General features: G+C 40.6%; 2 protein-coding genes across 4 annotated transcripts in view; one reads left to right on the top strand and one right to left on the bottom strand.

Annotated features, from left to right (window-relative positions):
* LOC124306497 (pyrokinin-1 receptor-like) overlaps positions 1–3,916 on the top strand; it is a 28,709-nt gene extending 24,793 nt beyond the window's left edge. For both annotated transcript variants that reach the window (XM_046767289.1, XM_046767300.1), the window contains one exon: positions 491–3,916. In XM_046767289.1, coding sequence (XP_046623245.1) covers positions 491–1,252 — 762 coding nt within the window. In that variant the 3' untranslated portion in view covers positions 1,253–3,916. The remainder of the gene's footprint in view (positions 1–490) is intronic.
* LOC124306452 (pyrokinin-1 receptor-like) lies at positions 2,233–22,751 on the bottom strand. 2 transcript variants are annotated; one of them, XM_046767203.1, is made up of 5 exons: positions 21,928–22,751; positions 14,029–14,278; positions 12,984–13,877; positions 7,363–7,568; positions 2,233–5,594 (listed from the first exon to the last, which is right to left on the bottom strand). In XM_046767203.1, exons 2-5 carry the CDS (start codon positions 14,195–14,197, stop codon positions 4,704–4,706), a joined length of 2,160 nt encoding a protein of 719 aa, XP_046623159.1. In that variant the 5' UTR covers positions 14,198–14,278; positions 21,928–22,751; the 3' UTR covers positions 2,233–4,703. The 2 variants fall into 2 exon arrangements, with proteins under 2 accessions (XP_046623159.1, XP_046623168.1); XM_046767212.1 differs by lacking the exon at positions 21,928–22,751 and having other exon boundaries at positions 13,974–14,169.
* Between the last annotated feature and the right edge of the window lie 226 nt (positions 22,752–22,977).

Below are 22,977 nucleotides of genomic sequence, written 5' to 3' on the forward strand. Positions count from 1 at the left end.
GAGGGTTCAGCTCGTCTTCTACCCGTATATTTCTTTTTCATTTGATCCTACTTGTATACATATGTATATATATATATATAGTTATTTATTATTTCTGTTTGTCGTAAGGGGACAAGGGTGAAAATGTCGAAAGATTGAGAAAATAGAAGGTTCATAATATCGGATTTTCAAAGATTCAAAATGTATGGAGATAAAGTACAGAAGACTAAAATATTCAATAAGATCGTTATAATTCTGATAATTCCATAAAAAAATTTTGACTATCCTTATATTCTTAATCACTGTGACGATTCTATATTTTCATTTTCCACACACTGACCTTTCCACATTTTCAAATTCTATGGGAGATAAATTATTGCATATTTAAAAATTCCACATTGTACAAACTTTTCGCCCCGAACCTCGCAAGCAGATCCGTATAATTTCCTCTCGTTTTGTTCTCATTGTTCGGCACGTGTTTCGGTATAATCAGCGTATCCATGTGTTCCAGGAAACCCTCTCCCGCTGCTGTAGAATCGGTGGCTACAAGGGCAGGCGAAGCCAGCGTCGTTCCTATTCGACCCTGTCGCGGTCCCAGCAGCGAGCAAACGGCGTTTTCGGCTGTCGAAACGGGGGCCCACACGGGGCCCAAGAAAGCACGGACTGTTCGGGTAACTCCCAGTCAATAAGAGACGACAGCTTGCAGCAGAGCGTATCGGGGGGCGGTGGTTGCAACGCGATTTCGAAGAACCCCTCGTGCGATTCGCGGCTACCAATGTCGGGAAAGCGTTCCTCGTCTCGTCGTACGCTGAGCACGGAAATCGGAAGCAGCGAGGCGAATCCCAGCGGCGTTAAGCTCAGCGGTCAAAGTCAGCGCGGGCGTTGGTCGCAAGCTCGTAAAAGCTCGCCGCGAAGGGAGGGGAGTCCGCATAGTCCCGAGGGAGCTGCGAAGGTTCGGGGAACGGCGATCGTCTACTACAGGAGGAGCGGCAGGCCGCGGAACCGACGGTGGTGGGACATCTTCAAGTGGCTTTCGGGCCGCAAGCCCGTCGCGGGACGCGGGGCATCATACTCGCCTCCGGGGCCCCTCGAGAACGTCATCATCGACGTGCAGATAAACCCCGAGGAGTACTCGATGACCCCGTGCAACATCAGCAACACCAGCCTCAGGGACGTCGATCACAGGGCGATGGACGAGGAGCTTTCCGCGTACATGGAGGAGATCAGGAGGAGGGAGCTTCAGGGCGAGATTAGGGCCTCGGGGAACGGCTAGGCTACGAACTCTTTCGTCTTTTTGTCGAAATCGCGGCCAGTCAGCTGTTTCGTCTGGTTAAACTGTGGTAGTGGGTTTAACAAATTGCCCTTGGAGAAGATCGTCTGGTTTAATTGGTGCGCAGGCTGCGAGATGAGGACGCGTAATTTGCGTCCCGTCAGTTTTTTACTTACACTCCGGAGACAAGATTCGTGCGTGCGGAAAATGATTATTAATTAGAGTGCGGGTGCTTAAAATTCCTTGTTATAATAATGCGGTGTGTTAATGTAAAGAAAATTCATCATGTCGTTTCCTGATTGGACGGATTATATTATGTTATATAGCTGCTGTTTTGAGGAACGACGCATCACAGACTCGATTTTTGCGGTGATTAATTCACATCAAACCGGTCATCCAGATAATGAGATTATTATCGATGATGGATTAGCGTCGAGTTCGCGTGGAAGAGATGACAAGAATGTTTTCGCTGAGTATATTTCATTATTGGTAATTTTTGTGTTTCTTTTTTCTTTGACATTTTTTCTTTCATTCTTCTTCTTTCTTCTTCAGTATTGTTTTCACGCGTCATTTGAGATTGCTGTAGCGTTCGTAAGCTGGCAAGAATAGTGTAAATTGTATAAACATAACTGATTATTAATATAACATGTAATATATTTTCGCATCGACTGTTTGTTACTGTTTGTATATGATTGTATCCTGTATCAAAGACGTTATACTACAATTAGTGGCAGATACGGTTCGCGTTAACGTGACGTATTTTTCGTTACTCCATAATATAATCATAATTATTTTAAAGAGTGAGAATAAATTCACGATTTTCGCATTAATGAACTATCTATGTTATAAGTATAATGCGCGTGCGTGTGTTTAAAATTTCCGAAGGAAATGAAAGAGAAAAAGAAAAAAACAATTAAAGAAATAAAAAAGTCGACACTTATCACGTCAATAATTATTCACGCAAATTATTTTTTTAATTCCAATTTCCAATGTCTCGCGTATAGGACGATTAAAATAACGTTCAAGCTCAAACTGACAAAACGAATTATGAACGTAGTATTATAGGGGAAATTTTTGCATGTATATACGCAATGACACTTTATGACGCTAATGTAAATAAATTTAATCTACTCATCAACGACTCGTGTGATCGATCGCGGTATGCGCGATTATTAGTTAGAGTTGTAATTATACCGTGGGGGAAAAAAAATTGACCAATTACATACGATGTGTTGGAAAATCGATCGATCATTGTACGTTTAATGTTTATTGTTGAAAGTAATCGGCAGTTGAATGGCTTTATTGTAATGTTAATTTGTTGGAAATTTTCTGTGAAAAAGCAAAGTAGACAAAAAAAAAAAAATAATAAATTCAAATATTCTTTAAGTGAAAAGAATTGAATTGGAGTATACGAATATTTAAAAAAACGAAGTCAATCAGACGGACAACGATTTGAGATATAAAATTAGGAATAGGCGCAATTACTGTGTTGTGAAATTGCAAAAATTTTTGTTTGTGTAAGGGTGAGAGTAATGAGCGCATAAGTAGAATTACCGAAGTGATAAATAATCACCGGATAGCTATTGCATGAATATGTATGACGAAAAGACAATTTGCAAATATTGAAAAATAAAAAAAACTAATTCAATTCTTACATGCAGGTATAAAATGATTGAGAAATTCTGTGATATTATGTTACTACAATTATGTGTTTACGCGTCAATTTTTAACAGGGAATGTTGTTATAAGTTTTTCGCTCTTGCTGTATGTTTAATTTTATGTGTTCCATGAATTTTACTATATCCTATATGTATAACGGATTTGTGACAGTCATGTGTTAAATGTAAAGCGTATGTATGTATTACAGTAACTTTTTGAATTTTGGTAATTCTGACAGTTTCCCAATTGAGAAGCGACCAAAATTCAACGAGTTTAATATATCAGATATATACTGTCTGAATAAATCTGCAAGACTGTTCTTTCATTACCTGTTTTACCATCCCCGACGAACCTAATCTCGTTGCTAGAAATTGAATCGCAAATTTTACCTGCCCTTACGGCGGGTTAATGAGTACAGTTTCGTTTTCTCATCATTTCTTATGATCCGTACTAAGGACTGTTCAGATTAATAATTAACATGCCCACCTCAAACATGCCCGCGTACATTGTTTAATTTGAGTATGCATAAATTTTATTCATAAGCGACAAAAATATAATATAGTACACACATATGTATATACATATATGTACTATATATATTTACATTTACAAAAACACGGTATTATAATATTGTGAACGTAACGTTATTACATATAATATGTATATAAATTTGTTTATATCTTAAGTAATCCCCTTGTTCGCGTATTCTCAGAATTAGAGGTTTCACTCAGATAAGAGTGTTTTCCCTCTAAACTAAATTCTATCGAGATAAACTCGCAGCGTTCCTCGAATTACACACGTCGATGTAAAGCTGATTAAAAAACACATGCATAGGTATAACACGCCAAGTAAAATTGGCGATGTAGGGTTGAAGCAGCTTTTTGTCTTTTGTACACCTCGAACTTCCAGCAATAATCGTAAAACACGCGGCTACCGGATCTCACCTCAAGTACAACAACAGTAGCGAAAAAAATTCAACCTACGCTGCTGACGAATGCTTCGTACGTATATGCTTTAGAAAAAGTCGAAACGAAAAATAAAAAAATAAATAAATAAAAAATGAAACAAGCTCTTGCGGGTTCCGACCAAAGACGAGAAGTCTTAAATCAGATGGGAATTTTATATCTACTACGCAACGTTATTTGTACGCAGGTATATAAATGTAAGTCAGAGAACAGGAAGAGAGCCTTTTCTCAAAGGTAAATTGTGCGTGCCAAGCATATCTACATACGTAGGTACGCACCATTTATTATTCCTCGAGCTTGCCTTTATATACCTGTTTATGTTATATATATATATATATTTATATCTGTCTATTTATTTATTTCGTCTTCATTTTATGCCTATTACGTAATTAAATCTCGCCATTCTGGCAACTCTGGTTTTGTACCTACACGGTCAGAAATATACTTTCTACATAATCCAAGGATCATTAAACTATTTGCTTGGCTTAACGATGGTTTTCTTAATTTTCGAAATACGAATGCCATTACATTCGGAATGCACAATCCTCAAGATCTAAAAGTCGAGATTTTTTCTTCTCCAGTGTGATTTTTACATGTATCTACGCACGAGTGGCAGATTTTCAGTTAACAGATCGTGTTCATACCTCGAAAAACTTTTTCAATCTCCAAAAAGGTCCTCGTCCTCCGTCGATCAATCCGTTAAACCGATCGCTCCTTCGCTTTCGAAAATTGTACCCACCAACACGAATGTCACAAAAAAACAAGAGGAAGACCTACCGTAATAATAATTCCAAGCAGACAGTGACCCTCGGTATTACACCTATTAATAATCAGCCCTCGAGGCCTGCGGTAGAGAGTCCTAAAAAGCGTTCTGAACCAAAGCTCGTCTGACAGACGGTTTGACCGTGGGAAAAACCTGAGGGATCAGATACTCTGGCCGAATTATTCCTCTTGAGATCCCGCATGACGAATCTGTGCTCGTGGAATATCTCTATGTCCTCAACCTTGGCAAAGTTATCCGCACAACCGACCCCCCGACCGACCAAAGTTCCGGAAGTTATCGTCGTCGGACATCGCTCCTCGTCTCGATCACAAGCGGAGACCTTTCCGTCAGCATCGACGTCGTCCTCGTCGTCGTCACCCTCGTTTTTGCCAGTTTCCTCGGGCGTCCGGTACGATTCCAAGAGAACAACCGTCTTCCTGCAGGCCTCGAGGACCTCGTCGTCTTTTTCTACGGCAGTCGACCCTCTGGAAATCAGACGTAAATGCATACCGTTATTCCCGATTGCCGAGGATGAGGCGGTGGAAATCCGCGTCGTAGTTTCGAGGTGAGACCTCCGCGACCGGGCGCTTTTTCCCGCGTCATCGGCCAGGTCGGCCAACGCTTCCCGCAGCTCGTTCTCCAGTTTCGGAGCTTCCGGTTTCGCCGCGGTCGCGGCGTGACGCCGACGGAAGGACACCACCAAGGGTCGGCGAAACTCTCGCAAGCTCGTCACCTCCGTGCAGTCCTGCGGGAACCGGGGACCACTCAGGCCTCCGTCGTCCTCCAGGACGCAGCAGCCACCCTCGTTCCCACTTCCGTTGCTCGTGCTGTTGTTCTGTGAGAATCGCCCCGACAGGATTGAGTAGCACCTACCTACGCCTCCCGTGGCGCCCCCGACGCCGCCCCCCGTTCTCCGCCGCGCAAGTCGACCTCGGCCGCAGCATCGGGCGAGCGTGTCCTGTCCCAACATAAATGAGAAGGAGGGAGTTTTACTTCATCCACCTTTCGGAGCGTTTAATCCCGGGGGATTTGTTTGGGAGGATTTGATGGGTATGCAGGTGTACTCTGCTTTTACTTTGCGGAACAGATTTCTGCGCCACCGGAGGCTGGGCCTCGCTTGTTCTTCTGAAAATAAGAAAATTCTGGATTGACGTTCGTTTGGAGGAGGAGGGAACGTGGGTTAACGCGAATTCCGAATTTTTTTCAGCAGATATGTAAAATGAAACTCTCTCCCGACTTTAAAGCCCTCGTATACATATGTACGTACACGGCACGTGGTTCTCGAAACAGAAATTACATTCGGGTCTCTCGAATGATGGAAAGTTCGTTTCGGGTAGATGAAAGGTTACGCAAAACCGTGGCAGCTTTTTTAAAAGAGAAACGAGATTCGTATATTCAAGAAAATTCACCAGATTCCTTTTAACTTCCCATTCCTCTGGTTTCTAAGAAAAAAGGAAGTTATTGCAAACGTGGCTAAAATGAAAATTTCAGTTTTTACTAGATCTCGACTTTTGAAGGTCTAGATAACCACCCCTGACTATTTTCAGACGGACGATGGGTGTGTGTATTTATATGATCAATTTTTTTATCCGACGATATCTCGAAAAGAAATTGTCGCGTTTTAATGATTTTGGTCTCAATCGACGCGGCTTTTCTAAACATAGAACTAATCAGATTTTGGTTCTGACCGCTCCAGTTCTTTTTTAATTATTCAAATCACAAATTTCTAAGAAATCAAATAAATATATATTCAAATTATTATCGTGGTGTGCTTGCCTCACGAAAATCTGATAATAATGTTTCAGGAAGAGTTTGTCGATTCAAAGAGACAGTCGGAGTTCTGATCAAAATTATACCAAGAAAACACGGCGAATCAGGTGCGTTTACAATGTCCGCAATATTCCGAGCGAGTGGATAAGGTGAAAAACTTTTCGCGCAGCTTGAACCAAGCGAATGTTATATTTTCCAAAGACTTGACAAAATTTTGTCCTCATTATCATGTACAAATAAACTTTCGGTACAGGTGACTAAACGGAACTTTGTTGCATCTCGGAGCCCGGTTGGGCACGCAAGCCAGTTATTATTATATCGCTACCAAATTTTACGAATTCTGAAAAGGGAAAACTCTTTGACTATGTAATTAAACACGTGATCAGGAATGAGCAATTAAAAGTTTGGCGTTATCCCAAAGCCCGGACTTTCAATACACGGCAAACTTTTCATAATTGGCAATTTTCCACCCTCGACGAGCTGTTCGCGGTTCAGTTTGTTCGTTGGTCCGATTCCTTCTTATTTGAAATCTGGACAAAAAAAATTATACAATCGCGATAGCAAATTGCGCCAGAAAAATACCCGGACCTCTGATCAAGGATCGTCCACAGGTTACGGACAGGCCGAAAGTCGGTAAGGGAAGATATTTCATCCCTCGCAATCGGTACTGCAGATTCTGGTTTCACCCTTGATCAGATTTGACGGATTCAGGGTACTGCTTTGACCGACCACTGCGTTTAAATTTAGATGTCTCAGGGGCAAGATCGCGGTAACAAGTTGCATCGAAAAAGCGGCTGATATTTAACCAAGGGAGGGATTTCCAACCCTCACAAATGGTGGAACAGATTCCGTTCTTACCCTCGGTCGGATTTGGGGTACTCGGGATGCCGCTTTGTCCGATCTTTAGGGGTGAAAAAATATCTTACCACCAGAGTTTCGACTTGAGCTGAAATTACCTTGAAGGCCTCGCGGAACTTGTTGGACATGATGTGGTAAAGCAGGGGGTTGATGGTCGTCGAAAGGTAGTAGAGGACCCCGGAAACGTAGGTGAGGACGTTGAAGACCGCGACCATGTGGGGGGCGTGGTTGGTGCCGTAAACGGCGAGCAATCGCTGAGCGTGGAAGGGAGCCCAGCAGATAAAGAACGCCACGACAACAGCGACTGGAAATAGAAAATAGTGAGGATGAAGCAGTCGGACGTATGCGTAATAAATCGCGAGAAGCGCCTGCGTCTGACAAATGGAACGATGGATCTTTCGCCGATTTGAATTCGGCAGGGGAGTCCCGCTCGCTGATTTGTGACCCGAGAAACGGGCCCGTTATCGAGGGCTGAAACCCATTCGGAAAGATTGATTTTGCGGTAGATAAAGCCGGCGATTTTCACGTACTTCGCAACTCCTGACCGACCCTTCGTGCCTGGAAATTTTTATTGAAATCGCGCATTTCCGTTTCACGTTATATCGTTAATTACGGTTCCGCTGTTTTTCGAGCCACAGGAAGGGGTTGAAAATATTCACCCTTGCTTTTCAGCAAACAATTTTATAAAGTTTGGAATTATTCTGCTCTCGTTTCGACGATGCAGGATGGATAAAATTCAATTTGCACGCGGCGTGCTCTGCGCAAAGTCTTGGAATTCGTACCGTTGATTCAAAGAATTACTTCGGTATACATACCGAGTAAACTTTGCGCAATGCACCAATGTTGCGACAATTTCTGAGAGGTAAACAGTGCGGTTCTTAGACCCGAATTCAAGCGTCCACCAGGCAGCTTTTCATTCCTCGTTAATGCGACTTGAATTTTGCTGAACTTTTAAGCAGCAGAGAAAGGGAAAGGTCCTTGTTCAATGCTCACCACTTGCGCAAGAGAGTCGGTAACAAAAGACGAAGCGATATTTGCTGGGTAAATTCACTTTAAAGTTACTTTTTTATTTACTCTTCGTTTGAGATCAAGTTTTAATGGATTGGATGCTGTTCGTAAAAATATCAGGAAATGAAAATGTAGATTTCTTTTAAAATGTGAAAATTCGGCGTCAATCGATTATAAAAATTGAAAATCAGGCGTAGAAAATAAAATTGTGATTTATTTTCCTCGTTTCGTTCAACAGTCACACTTCGATCTTATACGCTTGAGCATATTTAAGGTATGGAAGTAAATTGATGCCAGGTTCTCAAGTCACCACAATGATCGTTGGTGCTTTTCAAGAGAGTAAAAAAATTGCAAGGCAAAGTATTTTTCGCCAATCCTCCTTCCGTCAGAAATACGTATAAACCTGAAATTTTCTTCATTGTCATTTTTTCCCTGCTCCTGTATATATATATATAAATTTCAAGGAATAAATTTTCCGCATTTATTCAACGCCCCAGCTTCACCTACAGCAGCTTGGATTTTCCGCGGCTGTGTTCTGCTTTAGTATTCCGGTGTCTGCACGGCTGGTTCCATGCTCCCTGAATAGAGGGAAAACAGCTTACATATCTTCTCGCTTTTCCCAGGTAGGTAGTACAAGAGCGTAAGACTCGTTGCCACCTCGTCTCCTTGCCGAGCGAGAACCTGCACCCTCTAAAATTATGTCAGATGGACCTCCGCGTCAGCGACGTGCGTAAAAGTCAAAATTACCCCACGTTTGTTGCCTAAGCTGCATAACTACAGGAGCGAAATAATATATAGCGTGGCAAATGCCTTAAGGAGGATAAATTCTCAACGTAAAAAAAAAGAAGAAGAAACTCTACGGCTTGTTTACTTGCGGTAATATTTAATTTTCTGTTTAATGAATGAGCTGACAATTTTTACCCGGAGAAATTCTAACATTAGATTAGAAACATGCGATCGTTAACGACAAAAGGTTTCTGCCAACACGGATTCAAAGGGCGATGCTTACAGTCTTCTGCGATTAATTTTCACTAAACTGTCTATAACGAAGCTTTCATCACGTTATATTTCAACGTTTACGATACTCGGTTTCCAAGCTTAGCTTAATCGCCCGTTTACCGTCACTATTTATTATTGAGTTGAATTCATTTTTATTTGTTACTCACGGTGAGCATTGAAAAATTATTATTATTCTTGGGCTTTACTGTTATATAAGATATTATGTAACAGGCAATAGGCTAGAGACAATGAAATTTAAACTTAACGGTATACAGATCAAAAGTATGTGGTCGACCAACACGAAAATCGGTAAATCTATCATTCGACAGTTGCCTAAGTCTTGTAAATTCATGATTCTTTCCGTAGATAAAATATTTAATATCATTAAAAAGTTGAAACTACGTAGTCTGTGATGATAATAAAATTGGTAAACAAAAATCTACGAACTCTGTAGGGATTCAAAATAATTAACCTTTAATAGAAAGTAGAAAAATAAATCGCGCTGTGTGACTCCAGAACGAACAGAACTAGAAATAATTAACATACATGTTTATAAAAGCAACTATCAAATTTCAACTACCAAATTTATACTTATCTACACTTTTAACCAATAACCTTTCATTGCGTGAAATAAAAAAAAGACTAAAAATCTCATTTGCAAATCGTTTAACGGATTTTATTTTCCGACATTTTCATGTTTGAAATAAAATATTAGTTTTTAAGACTACGAAACATTACAACCAGAAATTAAAAACTGAGACGGATCGTAGAAGTTGAAATCACACACGGTTTGTATAGATATACCACCGACTTAGAAACACCCGCACGTACATTTCAATAAGATTACCTCACGTCAGTTAAACGCTCACGAGATACCGAGATAATCTCTCCTAATTCACTTTTCTTATTTCCTGCCGAAAAAGTTGACCGCCTAAAAAGAGAAAATGAATAAGAAATTAAAAGAAAAGAGGAAAATAACAAGAAAAAGATAACAAAAAAATGTTCGTGTTCCCGCTCATCCACGTCGACTCGACTTTATATTACACGAGCTATTACGAACGTAATCCAAAGAACGGGAGGGAAACGGAGATTGAGAGAAGAAAGGAAATCTTTTTCTACAATACTTTACTTCCCCTCATAGTCGTGGATATTACACGTCGTCCACTTCGAAATATCACAGCGAGAGATTTTCTGTGAAATTATTTTCTCCATCACAAATATAAAGTTATATTCCGCGAAAATTTTCTTTAAAGACAAAAATAAAAATGAGGAACAAAGAATTACGGTAGAAAATCCTAACTAATTATACCCACGTGACGGAAAATTTTCCCCGTATTTAACGCGATGCTCAAAAGTTATCGGCTTAAGCGCGGACCTTCGGTCCAGAATTTCTGTAGTGCGAAATTAATGGCGTGATAACGATTAAAGGTCCGGTGTATTTGGCTCGTATCTATTCGAGGCAGGGGTTCATTAACTCGGATTACAGACTATCAATGACATTAAACAGTAACCAGCAATTAACTCGTTCGTAGTTAACCGGTGATCTAGTTGATTGTTCAACGAGGGTTTACTTCTAAACCCAATAATTAATCTCCAACGAATATACGAATGTGTAATATAAATCGGTCGACAAGTTTGAATTCTACCGTTTTGATATCTTGCTGTTTTCACAAGTTTTGTTGCGGGGAGGAGATTTTGTTCATCAATTTATCACATTCTACAATTTTCGGATAAATTCGAGCCTGAGAAAATGGTGGAAAGATTTATTAGAAATTTTCTCTTTCCTCGTAGTTCCGCTATTATTTGTATAAATTGCAATTTCACCCTGCAGATTCGATGTTCGCACTTATAAGCGCGTAGCAACAGTTCGTTTATGTAACACACGTATATAGATTCGCCCAGCGTAACTTTCCGCGTCGATCCCTCGCGGAGCGAGGCACTTAAGTTTAATGATCGTTGGCGACGATTTAACGTCTGCAGCCTGAGGCCAGAACTAAGGGAATAGGTACGATCTTGTCGAGCCGTCGATTACGAAGCCGCGAAACATAATGGCGAGAATAACGCCCTTTCTTCGGGGAGTAACTTTCGCAGTTCGTTTGGTAAAAATAGACATTCGATAGCCGATCATCCCTGCTATAGATATTGCCGTGATGTAGATAAATTTTTCATACATTGTCATTTGAAACATCAGGGAAAAATCTATGTTTCACAATTTCATAACGACATTCAAAATAAGATTATGTGTTGTTTGTTATCGTTTATTGATTTTCGAACATTGCTAAGGGTGCGGAATAACGATTTTTCCCAAACATGCATCGTTAAAGTAACGTCACTGACTTTATCCCGATTACTTTTTTACAGCAAGAAATAAAATGATAGTGGATATAGGTATACTGTGTATATACATGATTTTGGACAAATGCTCACACGATATACCGAAAAGCCAGTGTATGTATTACAGGTATATAAAATGAAAGCCTGATCGATTTTTTTTCCAGGACTCGGCATCGTTCCGCCTGTGAAACAGATAAATTCGTAGCTAGAAAATACCGTGAAAAATGACTCTGACGTTCTAGGTTTTCACGCCGCAAATCACCGGCTCGCAGCGAATGTTACAATGATATATTTCAACCCTCGCAGAAGGTGAAGCACCGCATGCAGGTTCTGACGTACAACATCCAGTATTAGCTGAACGCGTGCATGGACCAATGACAAAGTAGGTAGCACTTTGACACCGAGGGAGGGTTACTAAGTCTGAGACTTGTGGTAGGTATATTTCGACCCTCGAAACCGCTGGGAACTAGTTCCAAAGTCGTAAAACTTCAGGAGAAACAACGCCCGCGAGTTTCAAAATCGTATAAAGTCTTCGTCGCAGCGTACGCGACTCACTTTTTCATTACTCATTTCCCTGCCCTTAAATAAGGGCGGCTCGTAACGATGCATCAGACGTGAAGATAAGTAAAGAGAAGAAAAAACAAAATTTGTTGGAAGAAATATACGGCGAAAGAAAAAAAGCTGATTAAGTTGGGGTGATTTGTAAGCAAAAAAAAAAATGGATATTTTGTATTTATTTTATTACGAGATAGTCGAAAATTGAACAGTTATCAGATTCTATTGTATTGCGGTGAGCTGAGAAGATCTCTTCAAAAATACAGAAATAGAAAATATATTGGTATTAAAAATGAAAAAAAAAAATAACAAAAACACTTTGACATCGACGATTTATTTCAAATCGTTTCAAAGTATAGGTTGAAAATCAATTGGATTTATTCGATTTGACTCTACGAATGTTCGTTCAACTTTGAAGAGTTTTTATTGCAAATTCACAACACTTGATTCTCTATCATGCTAATATCGTTAAGTATTTTAGTTTACACCATTGCAAGGATATAATTATGGTCGACAAACAGTTAATTGACTATTGGAAAAAGGGGAAATCCATGTTTCAGTGACTTTATAAAGAACAGCCGTCTGAATAAAATCAGCTATCGTATGTAGTGGAATCGAATTTTGATTTTATGCAAAATAAAGCATCGATGTCTAAGGTTGTCTCTAAATGTTCAGTATTCTTCTATTTTTTTATAACTTAAAAAGATAATAATTCGAGAAGTAACATCAAGATATTCAATGTGCGACTAATTCGTAATAAAATTGACAAAAGGCACCGATGAAACATGAGTTTAAAATGAATGAAAGAAAAGTGGAAACTCACCGAGCATTTTGACGACGTGCCTCGTCGCCTTGTTCTGAACATTCTTGGAGTAATTTTTCCTTCCATCGTCGTTGAGGCTCGCGTCGTTTCCCTGTCCCTGACAAGTCTCTGGCAGCATAACGGCGACGACTTCTGTGGCCGGTCGTTCCTTTCGTTTAAACATGCCCCTGGCCTTGAGGGAAACGCTGCTTCCGGCTGCGCCGCCTCTCGCTATTACGCTGGAGCGTCGAAGCTGGAGTCCAATAAGTACGTACAAAACGGTGATAAGAGTCATAGGAGCGACGAAGAATACGAATGTGGAAATCTCGAAGGCGTGAGGAATGACGACCCGCTTAACAACGCAAACGTAGTGATCCTCGTACGGAATCCTACCGTCGTCGAAGGTCTCGTAAACGATGCCAACGGACATGGCCTGCGGAACGGCGAGGCAGAGAGCGACCAGCCAAATCGCAACGACGAACTTTATCGCCCTTGTCAGCTTGGACATCGTGTGCGAGAGGAAAGGGTGGCAAATGGCCACGTAGCGTTCGACGGTGAACGCTGTTATCGTAAGCACAGTGGCGTTGGCCGAAGTCTCGGCGGCAAATCCTTGGATCACGCAGAACACCTCGCCGAAGACGTACGGGAAGTGGGACCAGATGTAGTACATCTCGGGCGGAAGTCCGGAGACCAGGAGAAGCAAGTCGGAGACCGCCAAGCTGAAGAGGTAGTAGTTGGTGGCCGTGTGCATGGACTTGTTTCGCGCTATAACCACGCAGGTGCTGACGTTACCGACGACGCCGGTCAGGAATATCACCGCGTATATAACCGTCACCGGGATCACGATGTAGAGGGGGTCCCGGCGCGCCCCCCACGTGCTCCGGTACCCAGAGGGAACCGGCGTCCCCGTTGCACCTAAGAAGAGACCAGAGGATGATGAGGCCGCCTCGGCCTCCGAGAAGGAGAGCGACGTTGGACTCGCCGTCTCCTGGTATCTGTAGAGCCACCTACCGTCCTCCAGGATCAGAGGAACCATGCCACCCAGGTTCTTAGACAAGGTTCTTACCTTCTTTGGACGAGGTTGTCGAACCCCGTCCAGTCGGCTTTACGGGCATTTTCCCGTTCAGGAATAAAAGGCCTGATGATCTTCCACCGGAGGTTCTTCCGGTTTGAAGGCCGCGCTTTCGTCCCTCAGGACACTCGTCGGGAAAGGAATGTCTCGTGTCTGGAAGCATGGAGGAGCCATCATCGGCCTTGACGTGATTCACTGAGGGACTGTTGAAGTGTCTTTCCACATTCCGATGAACCTCTGCACTCTGCGAAAATATGCGAATATAAAATTTTAGCAAATTTGTTAACCAGTTAGCTTCTTTGGCTGACTTTTATAATTCCAACCACTGGGGGGCTGGGAGAGAACCGTTTCCGACTCTGAAAGTCAGGGTCTCACACGTTTCACGGGTTGATTGAAGTTATTGAAGAAAATGCATAATCAACGGTGATTATTAAGGTGTGATGAAAAAAATAATTTGCGATTTTTTACCATGGAGCCCCCTTAGAGTTTGTTTGCGTTGAAAGAAAGGTTCTGTCAACAGATGAGCGTTCTACGTTAGGTAGAAAATCGCGCTCAGTTGATTTTTTACTTTTGTAGGTTTTTAAAAATTTATTAAGTATCCCGAATAAATTTTTTTCCTTATTGCTTACATCGCACATAATATCAACTTACATCACACAGAAGACCCACACTTCTAATATTTAGTCTCCGGTAGATGTTTGAGAAGCATATCAGACGATCTTTTTCTTTGTTAATTCAATCTCATAAAACAGTTATAATTCAATATGAACTTTTAGTTTAGGAGAATAAGATTCCCAGTTGATATATTGTTGTGTTATGGATCTTTGGGTTGAACATAAACGTCAGGAAAGAAATAATAATTCAAGTGCTACAACGTGTTTCTTCAGAAATTCAACAAATTGTGAATAAAGCGCTATCTTCCACATGACTTAAAACGCACATCTTTTCACAAAACCTTTCTTTTAACGTAAACAAACTTTTTCGCGGATACCACGGTGGAAAATCGTAAATTATTTTTTTGAAACACCCTACTGGTTGTGCTCCTCTTATCGTTCGATAAGACCTGTAACCGCGAGATAGGCCTCGGCAAGAAAAAGCCCCGAGCATTTCGGAGTAATTGCCTACACTTTGGCCCAGCCCTTTAATTCAAATAACGGAAGCTATTTTCGTTGGATCCTGGCTATATTCTCGTAAACTGGACACCTTGGAGTTTCACGTTAAACTTACGATTACGAAGACAAAATTCTCCTTCTAACCCGCGAAAAATTAGCTCTCAAGAGGGGCATATTATTCTAAGTTCTTAAAAATTGCGTCAGCGAGGAAGGACGAGGGTCGAGATTGTTATTCTTTCTTCCCATTCTATAAATAGAAACCTGTCCTTTGTCGGTGCGAGGAAATCAGGAGTTTTGGCGAGGACCGCTGCTCGTTATAGCGAAATGTCAAGCGGACTGAACGATCATTCACGCATTATTTCGTGTTCCGCGACGTTTACGGACGCGGCCACAATCCGGAGGTAACGTTCAGTTTAAAAAATCATTTACCCGGATGCGGGTCTCGCCTTTTAAGGGATAAGGACGGCATTAACTCCGCACTATCAAGAACACTCGGTGCAGGCTCGTTTGTATATTTATTCAAGTTTTCCTTGCATAATTACGCTATTAGTCGGAGAAGGATAAACTTTTCCGGAATTCATTGCGATGGGTGTAGTTCACTTCAGGGAGAACGTTAACCGGCAAACAAACACAATGAATACCGAGTTGAAAGTAAATTGAGAGACGCGTTTCAGAGGCTGTCTAACTTTTGAGCACTCTCTTGAAGCAGCGATTTTCGGAATTCGCGAGTCGAGCTTTCGAGAGCTTTAACCGTGACCGTCCGCCAAAATTCTTGTCTGTCACATTCCGTCCCATCGACGCTGTCAGCTATCGCGTTATTGAGCCGAATGATTACTTCGTTACTCCAACCTTCGGCCGTTGAAAACGGGGGGAAAATTTAGTTTCTACGATTGTTTTCAGAGATATTTTTTTATGAATCGCGAAAATACATCGCAGAAGCGTCACCGATATTTTGTTTCCAAATATTCTCAGCCGAATATCCGCGTATACGGAGGCGCGTCACGTAATGGAATTCAATCATGAGCCTGGCTTATCTGAAGTCTACACATTCGTATACGCAGATAAGTCCCGTGGCTGTAGGGCCCATTGATTTATAAAAACAGAGTCGAATACCGGAGGTACGGTGCTCGAAATTATCGCATATCGATCAAGTCTGTGTGTACGAAATTATACCGGCTTAAGCGATTCCTTGGGCAAAGACCTAATACGTCTGAATTTGTGGAAGGTGGTAATTTTTTCAAGAGTGATTAGCCCTTAGGGCTATTAACTCAGTAGGTCATCGGTAGGTACCTCAGACTAGCTGCACAATTTAATACCTACAGAAAACTGCAACTATGCGGAGTGCATAATTACACATATTTTATTAATGGCAAAATTAAAGCTCTTATTTGTTCAAGAAATGGCCATCAATAACGGAGCCTTTTAGCTTTTATGGTAACATAAAACGATTTCATATCGATTCGCGACGTACGTATCAAGTTTCCAATCTTCTGACGCAAGGGTCACGAATCGCGTTTCTTCATTCGACACATTTAGTGCACGTCACGTGTTAAGGAAATTTCTTTCCTAACAAGGGTGTGTTGATTTTATTCTACAATTTGACGAAAATGTCGCCTATCCATTCCATCGTACTGTTTTTTCATAGTGTGAGAATTTCAATTGTGACGAATGCGAATGATATTTTCCAAATTAGTTAATTAATTAACTCCGTATCGCACATCGCAACATAGTAAATGTTACACTTCAATTAGTGAATTATACTAAGGATAGTAACTAGGTGAAGATAATGATTAAAGAATTTGCAATTGTATTAGCGAAGTGCCGTTTTGCACCTCGGGTGGAGAAATTTTCTTTAATATGCCTGCTTGCATCTTTTCAGAAAGTATTTCTGCGTTTGTACGACGGTGAGTATATCTAGCTTAGGGTGGTCCTTAATACGGTTGTTTTTGAATTTTCATGCTTCCAGGGGTGTGAATGCTTTCAAATTGATTAAAAAAAAATCCCGGAGAATTAGAGTTCTCTGTATCAAATCTTAGATACTCCACTTTGTGATCCAACTGTCTAATGGAAATGTCATGGAAAAAAAATTATTTGCTCTTTGAAATTTAACAAGTCGTTGACGAATACACCGACAATAATGAAATATGTATATTTTAATAAAGAATGAAACGCTCTAAAAAAAAAAAACTGTAATGCTTAAAATTTGTAAATGAAAGCGTTCGTATGGTAATTAACGTTCAAGGTATAATTCGTATGAAACTATTATTCTGTCAAGTATAGCTACGAAATAAACAACTCTATCGTAAAATATATTACATTGTATTTTCCATTATTGTCGGTAAATTCGTTAACGATTTATAAAATTTCAAAGAGCAAAACGAGTTTTCTACCAGGTTACTTCCTGCATAATCCTGATACTTCGATCTCAAAGCGGACTATCTCATAGTTGATATAAAGAGCACGAATTTTTAGGGAATTCATTTTTATTAGTTTAAAAGCGTTTAAGCCCCTGGGAGGATAAAAATTCAAAAACAACCCTATTAAGGACCACCCTAATGTATCTGTAATACTCTGGGGCAAACACGCCGTGTTATTGAGTATTGGAAAAATATTGCCTTCCCGAGTTTCGACAAGTACTACATTATATTCGAGAAGTAGCCATCTGTCCATCCATCTTCGCTTCAATCTGTCCGCCGCACCGCGACGTGACGTACCTGGTCTACTTATACACGTTGGGATGATAACCCTGGAAGTTTCCGACCGGAAGCCAGTGAAATTATTAATATCGAGTAAGCAATAGTCCGAGCTTGCGGATGCTGTTATCAATGTATAGCGATAAAAGTGAAAGGGGTGTGAACAGTAACAATAAACCCCTCGTTTTCCCTTCCGGAAAAAAAAATTCCACACCCCAATAATTTTCGTCTTGATTTCTCGGTGAGCTCAAAATACATTGTTAACAATTTTCCAGTTCAAATATTCATCGGGGATGAAAAAAGTGGAACACACAATAACGGGTTTGAAATATAAAATATTCAAAAACAGCCGTATATATCCGTATAGTTGGTAAGATTTTCAAGAATCCAGGGTAGAAAAAAAGATATTAAGACTATACTCTATACTTCATCTTTCAACATTTTGGAATACCGATATGAAAAGAAATTCTATCTCTCGAGCATTCGAAAATTTAAAATAATTCGTCAACCCCGTTCCGAATTTCACTTATTGAAATAGCTGAGCAAGCAAAGAAAACGTTGTAGAAAAAATGAAAAATCAAACGACGAGCGATAATTTTCGGTAATCACGCTGCTTTTCCACTTTCAACCGACGTTATGACAACGCGTATTAATTTTGTACAATGTTTCGATGAGGTTGCGTCGTTACGATCACCGTATATAGTTGCACATGTTTAATCGAGCGATGTGCATCAACCGATTGAAAATACAAAAAAACAAAAAACATTTTTGTGGAGGAATAAAATGGTCGGTTTTTAATGGGATATATATATCTGGGGTGCGTCAGGGCGATGCAAAATTTACAACTTCACCCCGAATTCACGTCTCGCTACCCACGTGAATCTACCGACCGACATCCAGGGGGTTGCAAATTTGCATGTGTGTCTTCCTGCTAGACGCGAATCGTCTCAGCCACGAACCTGTTATATTATCCCAGGGGAATTTTCTCTCCGCATTATTTCTCGCCCCTCTCCGAGTTTTTTCTTCTCCGTCGTTTTTGTTGTCTTTTTCAACCAGTCGGTTATACGGAAAACTTTTAACCCCTGAGGCTGCTACCGCCACTGATCCTGTCGAGGAATTAATTGCAGTCAGTTTCTTTCTTCCGCGCTCGGTTTTAAGCGGGAAATAAATTTTTTCAACAGCTTATGAGATAAGCTCGATTAATCAAACAGAGGCTAGCTTTCTCTGAAGGAGAAAAAAAATTGAAATGTGCTTTATTCCGGTTACTCTGCAGATTGAAGTTATCAAAATAAGAATGAAATATTTTTCATCGCACAGCGGGAGGCGCGATGCTTGAAAAACTTTCGTTCGCATCGCTCTGATTTATGGTTAAAATTTCGAACAGTTTTCTTCAAATTTTATCAGAAGCATAACGTATCGCACCTCGTAAATCCGACTTATTGAATATCGCGTTCGAACTTCCTCAAGATTGACGATTTTTTTGTTCCCTCTTCCCGGAAACAAAGTTTCATGAAAAATTATAAATAATTGAATTTATTGCTAACCACACAAACATAAAAAGAATAGACAAAAATCGGTACTGGATATTCGTGGACGCTTTCCAGTCTCGTTACTGCAACTGAACCGGGATGATAATGTAATATAGGAGAAGTTAAAATATCACTTTTTCAACTCCATCTCTTAATAGCGATCTCTCCAAAACTTTTTCGGCCACAATTTAAACCACGAATGCTCTTTACGAACTCGCCCTTTAACGATTTCTCCGCCATTTAATGCGTGAGCGATGGCTTCTACCAGAATTATAAATGGCAACTTGTGAAATTACTTGGGGAAAAAAATAAACCCGAATGAGAAAACGAAAAAAAAAAAAAAAAACACAAGTCCTAGGATCAATAATAAGCGTGGAAATTATGCTCTAGCGTGTTTGGCCGTTTACAAAGATTTTTATAACAAGCAAAAAGAAGAAGGAAAATCAAAGCTGAACGCGCGCTGCAGCGACAAATCTAATGGAGTTTTGATGGACATTTTTCTTTTTTTTTTGTTCTTATTTTATTTCTCGAAGGAAAAACCGGAACGTTATTAAGTCTGAGGATAGATCGACGTCGGATCGGTTCACTGCTTCTAAGAGCCATCGATTAGAAGATCGCGGAGACGGTTTTCTGGGCCTCAAGCATTATTCCAACATTATATGCGGTAGCAAAGTTGCCTGCTTGACTTTCATCGCGGTCCTTCGCATGATAAGGACCCCAAGGAAGTGCGTTAGAATAATTTACACCTCGGCTTGTGAGGTGGAACAAAGTGTAACGAGTAGATATAAAAGAACTTGTAACGTCGTGATTGTCGATAATTCTTGAAACTTTCCGGTTACGCAAAATTTTCACACTGCGAAAAAATGTTATTTGTTATTGTAACTAGAAAAATTCAGTAAAACAGGTATCGTTAAAAAAAACTGTTGGAATATTGTTAAAATTGCGAAAAACCAGGTACTTTTTTAGTCAAGTAAGGCTTTAACATCAATTTATTGTTGCGCAAGCATTAAATTTTCGCAAGAGTTACAAGAAAATATGGTAAGAGTGATCGTAATGAGAAAGAACAGTAACGGACACTAGACCTTCTGGTAACAGCTACAAAACTATTTTTCATTTTGTACCTAGAACTATATTTTTCGGTTGTGCCGTTGTGTCATTGCTTTATTTTCTGCTTGTTTTAACGCAAAATCAGTATGTTTATTAGACCGCACTTCCTCGGTTGAATAAAACTTGATGTATTATTAATTTATTGTTGCATCAAAATAAAAATAGTAGCAGTGATCAATACTAGTTACGGGTACTGGATTTCCTGGTTATAGCTCCGAAAGTAATCGTTACTTGCTATCCAGAAATATATTGGTGAAAAATGAAAACAGTTAAGAAAAAACAGTGCAATTTCATCATTTTACTTTTCTCTCTCATAACATTACACTTGTCACCTTGAAATAAACAGCATATTGTCCGATACCAGGGTGTTAATTTTCGAAGCTACATTTCACCCGTGAAGCTAACCATTTTTATTTTTCACGACAGGTCACGTAATGCGAGAACTCCAATTAGTTTGACTCGGAAGCCGTGCGGCATGCATTGCTCCGTTGGGAAAATAAATCGTTCTTTCGATGTCGAAAAAATAAAATAACAGAAAAAAATAAACGACTACAACCAAACGAAGTAGCCAAAATACACGAAATGTTACCGTCAAACTGCTGCAACTATAACGAGGTTCGGTTTAATGGGCAGCGTCAGCTCGCAGCTATGACAATAAACAGCGTGATATTGTTTGCGGGAGTATCGGAGGGTGGAAATCCGGATTGTTGAAGACTGTTTTCTCAGTGACAAACCTTGTGCAAACAGCGCATAATTTTGATAGGGCGATGAGACGACGGAGGGAATTCAAAGCCCACGGAACCGTGCAGTGCAACGTCAGTGTTGCCGATGCCGATGTGGCATTCCGTAGTTTATGGCCATGCAATAATAGCCAGAGTGCTGGATTCGCACTCTCGAAATCGACCGGTACGAGGAATATGTATAATTTGATTAATGACGTACAGCTGCGACCTGGCACATTGTTCCGGTACCTAATATTCTTCGTTTGATTTATACGAATGATGAGTTGGAATGAGGGAGCTTTTGTTACGCACCTTTTAATGTATTTTTATTTTTATTTTTTTTTTGTAACAAAGGGCGCGATTCTTGAACGCGGGAGAGAAACAAATCCACGTACAATGTTGTTACGTAATTCGCGATAACGCAGGGCAGGACAAATTTCGAGAGGGTGAGATTTTTATTGACCTGGGGTAATTGGCGAAATAAATTTCGCAGGGTGAATGGAGAAAAAAACGAAAAAAAGAGAAAAGACTCGAGATTTTAATATAATTCACTCGCGAACGGTGCTTTATTATACACCCGAGGCATTTAGCGAAGTGAGAATTTCTAGCACAGAAAATTGAACGATAAATTCAATTCAAGCTTTCGGCAATGCTGTTCAGAGGAGATCCTTCATTTTCATCAACTTTTTTTTTCTGTTTAAGTAACAAATGTGATTGTGCATAGACTCACCCTGCGCACAGTAGACGAGAATCCCAAGCTCCGTATAATTCACCACGAGATCTTCATCATCTCGCACAGAAAGTTTCACACATCGGTTTAGCCATTAATTTATAAGTTAGTTTTTGCAAATTACGCGATCATTTATCAACACCGTGAATTTTACGGGTTAAAAAAAGTCCGCGCACTGTTGACAATACGAAGAGACTCGTCGGAATTGGGATTTCGAAGCGAAACGAAAACGTGTAAAAAGTGATTACCTATGTAATAATTTAATAAAAGCACACGCGCAACGATCTTCCCCTCTTGCAAGCTCTACACTTTCTAGACCCGCGCGTCTCGCCGTTCATTCACAAAGTCCGAGAAGCGAAGCGTGGTTTTGGTGAAACTGGATACCCCTCGGGACGCGAGCTTTAGTTCAGAGAAGCTCACTCGCGGTCCGCAGGAACAATGACACGCAAGCGCGTCGCCCTTGCACCTTACACATACCTACACGGTGTTCACGACCACCTATAACCCAATGCTAGAAAAGAGCCAGCGATGATTTATCCCGGCAATATTTTATTCACTTTTTCTGCACCGACTGATCGGCTTCTGACTCTCGAGCTGCATAAATTCTTCGGTTATATATATCGGAAGAAAAAGTACGCGAAAGAATGACGTCTTGATATATCTTGAGCCGGGTTTTGGCGCGATAGAAAAAGCGCAAAAACACCCATGTTTTCTCTCTCGTACATAAGCGTAAAATCGCTCAACTCTCCCAACACCGGACGAATCGCGTTTCCAATCACCATTCTGTTCACTATTGCCACTAGAAACTTTGAACCGACTTTACGCTCGATTCTTCCGACGTGAACTGAACGCTATCCGAGTTTTCGACTCTCAACTTTCCAGGCATTAGTGCGCATGCGCGAAGACCGGTAAGTGTTGTTGCCGATCGGCTGTCTCGATAACACCGTAACAATAACACCGGATTAAAGACTCGAGGATTTCTTAATCTCCGTTCGTTCTTCAGCTTCTGTTTCGCGTCATAAATTCCGGCCGACGATTCGGATTCGACGG

The sequence above is a fragment of the Neodiprion virginianus genome, chromosome 1 (genome assembly GCF_021901495.1).
Source record: "Neodiprion virginianus isolate iyNeoVirg1 chromosome 1, iyNeoVirg1.1, whole genome shotgun sequence".
Lineage (NCBI taxonomy): Eukaryota > Metazoa > Arthropoda > Insecta > Hymenoptera > Diprionidae > Neodiprion > Neodiprion virginianus.

Coding starts and splice junctions, on each gene's coding strand:
- LOC124306452 (XM_046767203.1), bottom strand. CDS start 14,197: ATGCTTCCAGACACGAGACATTCCTTTCCCGACGAGTGTCCTGAGGGA. Junction 13,878..14,028: donor GACAACCTCGTCCAAAGAAG/GTAAGAACCTTG, acceptor GTCTCTTCTTAG/GTGCAACGGGGACGCCGGTT. Junction 7,569..12,983: donor GCACGTCGTCAAAATGCTCG/GTGAGTTTCCAC, acceptor TTCTATTTCCAG/TCGCTGTTGTCGTGGCGTTC.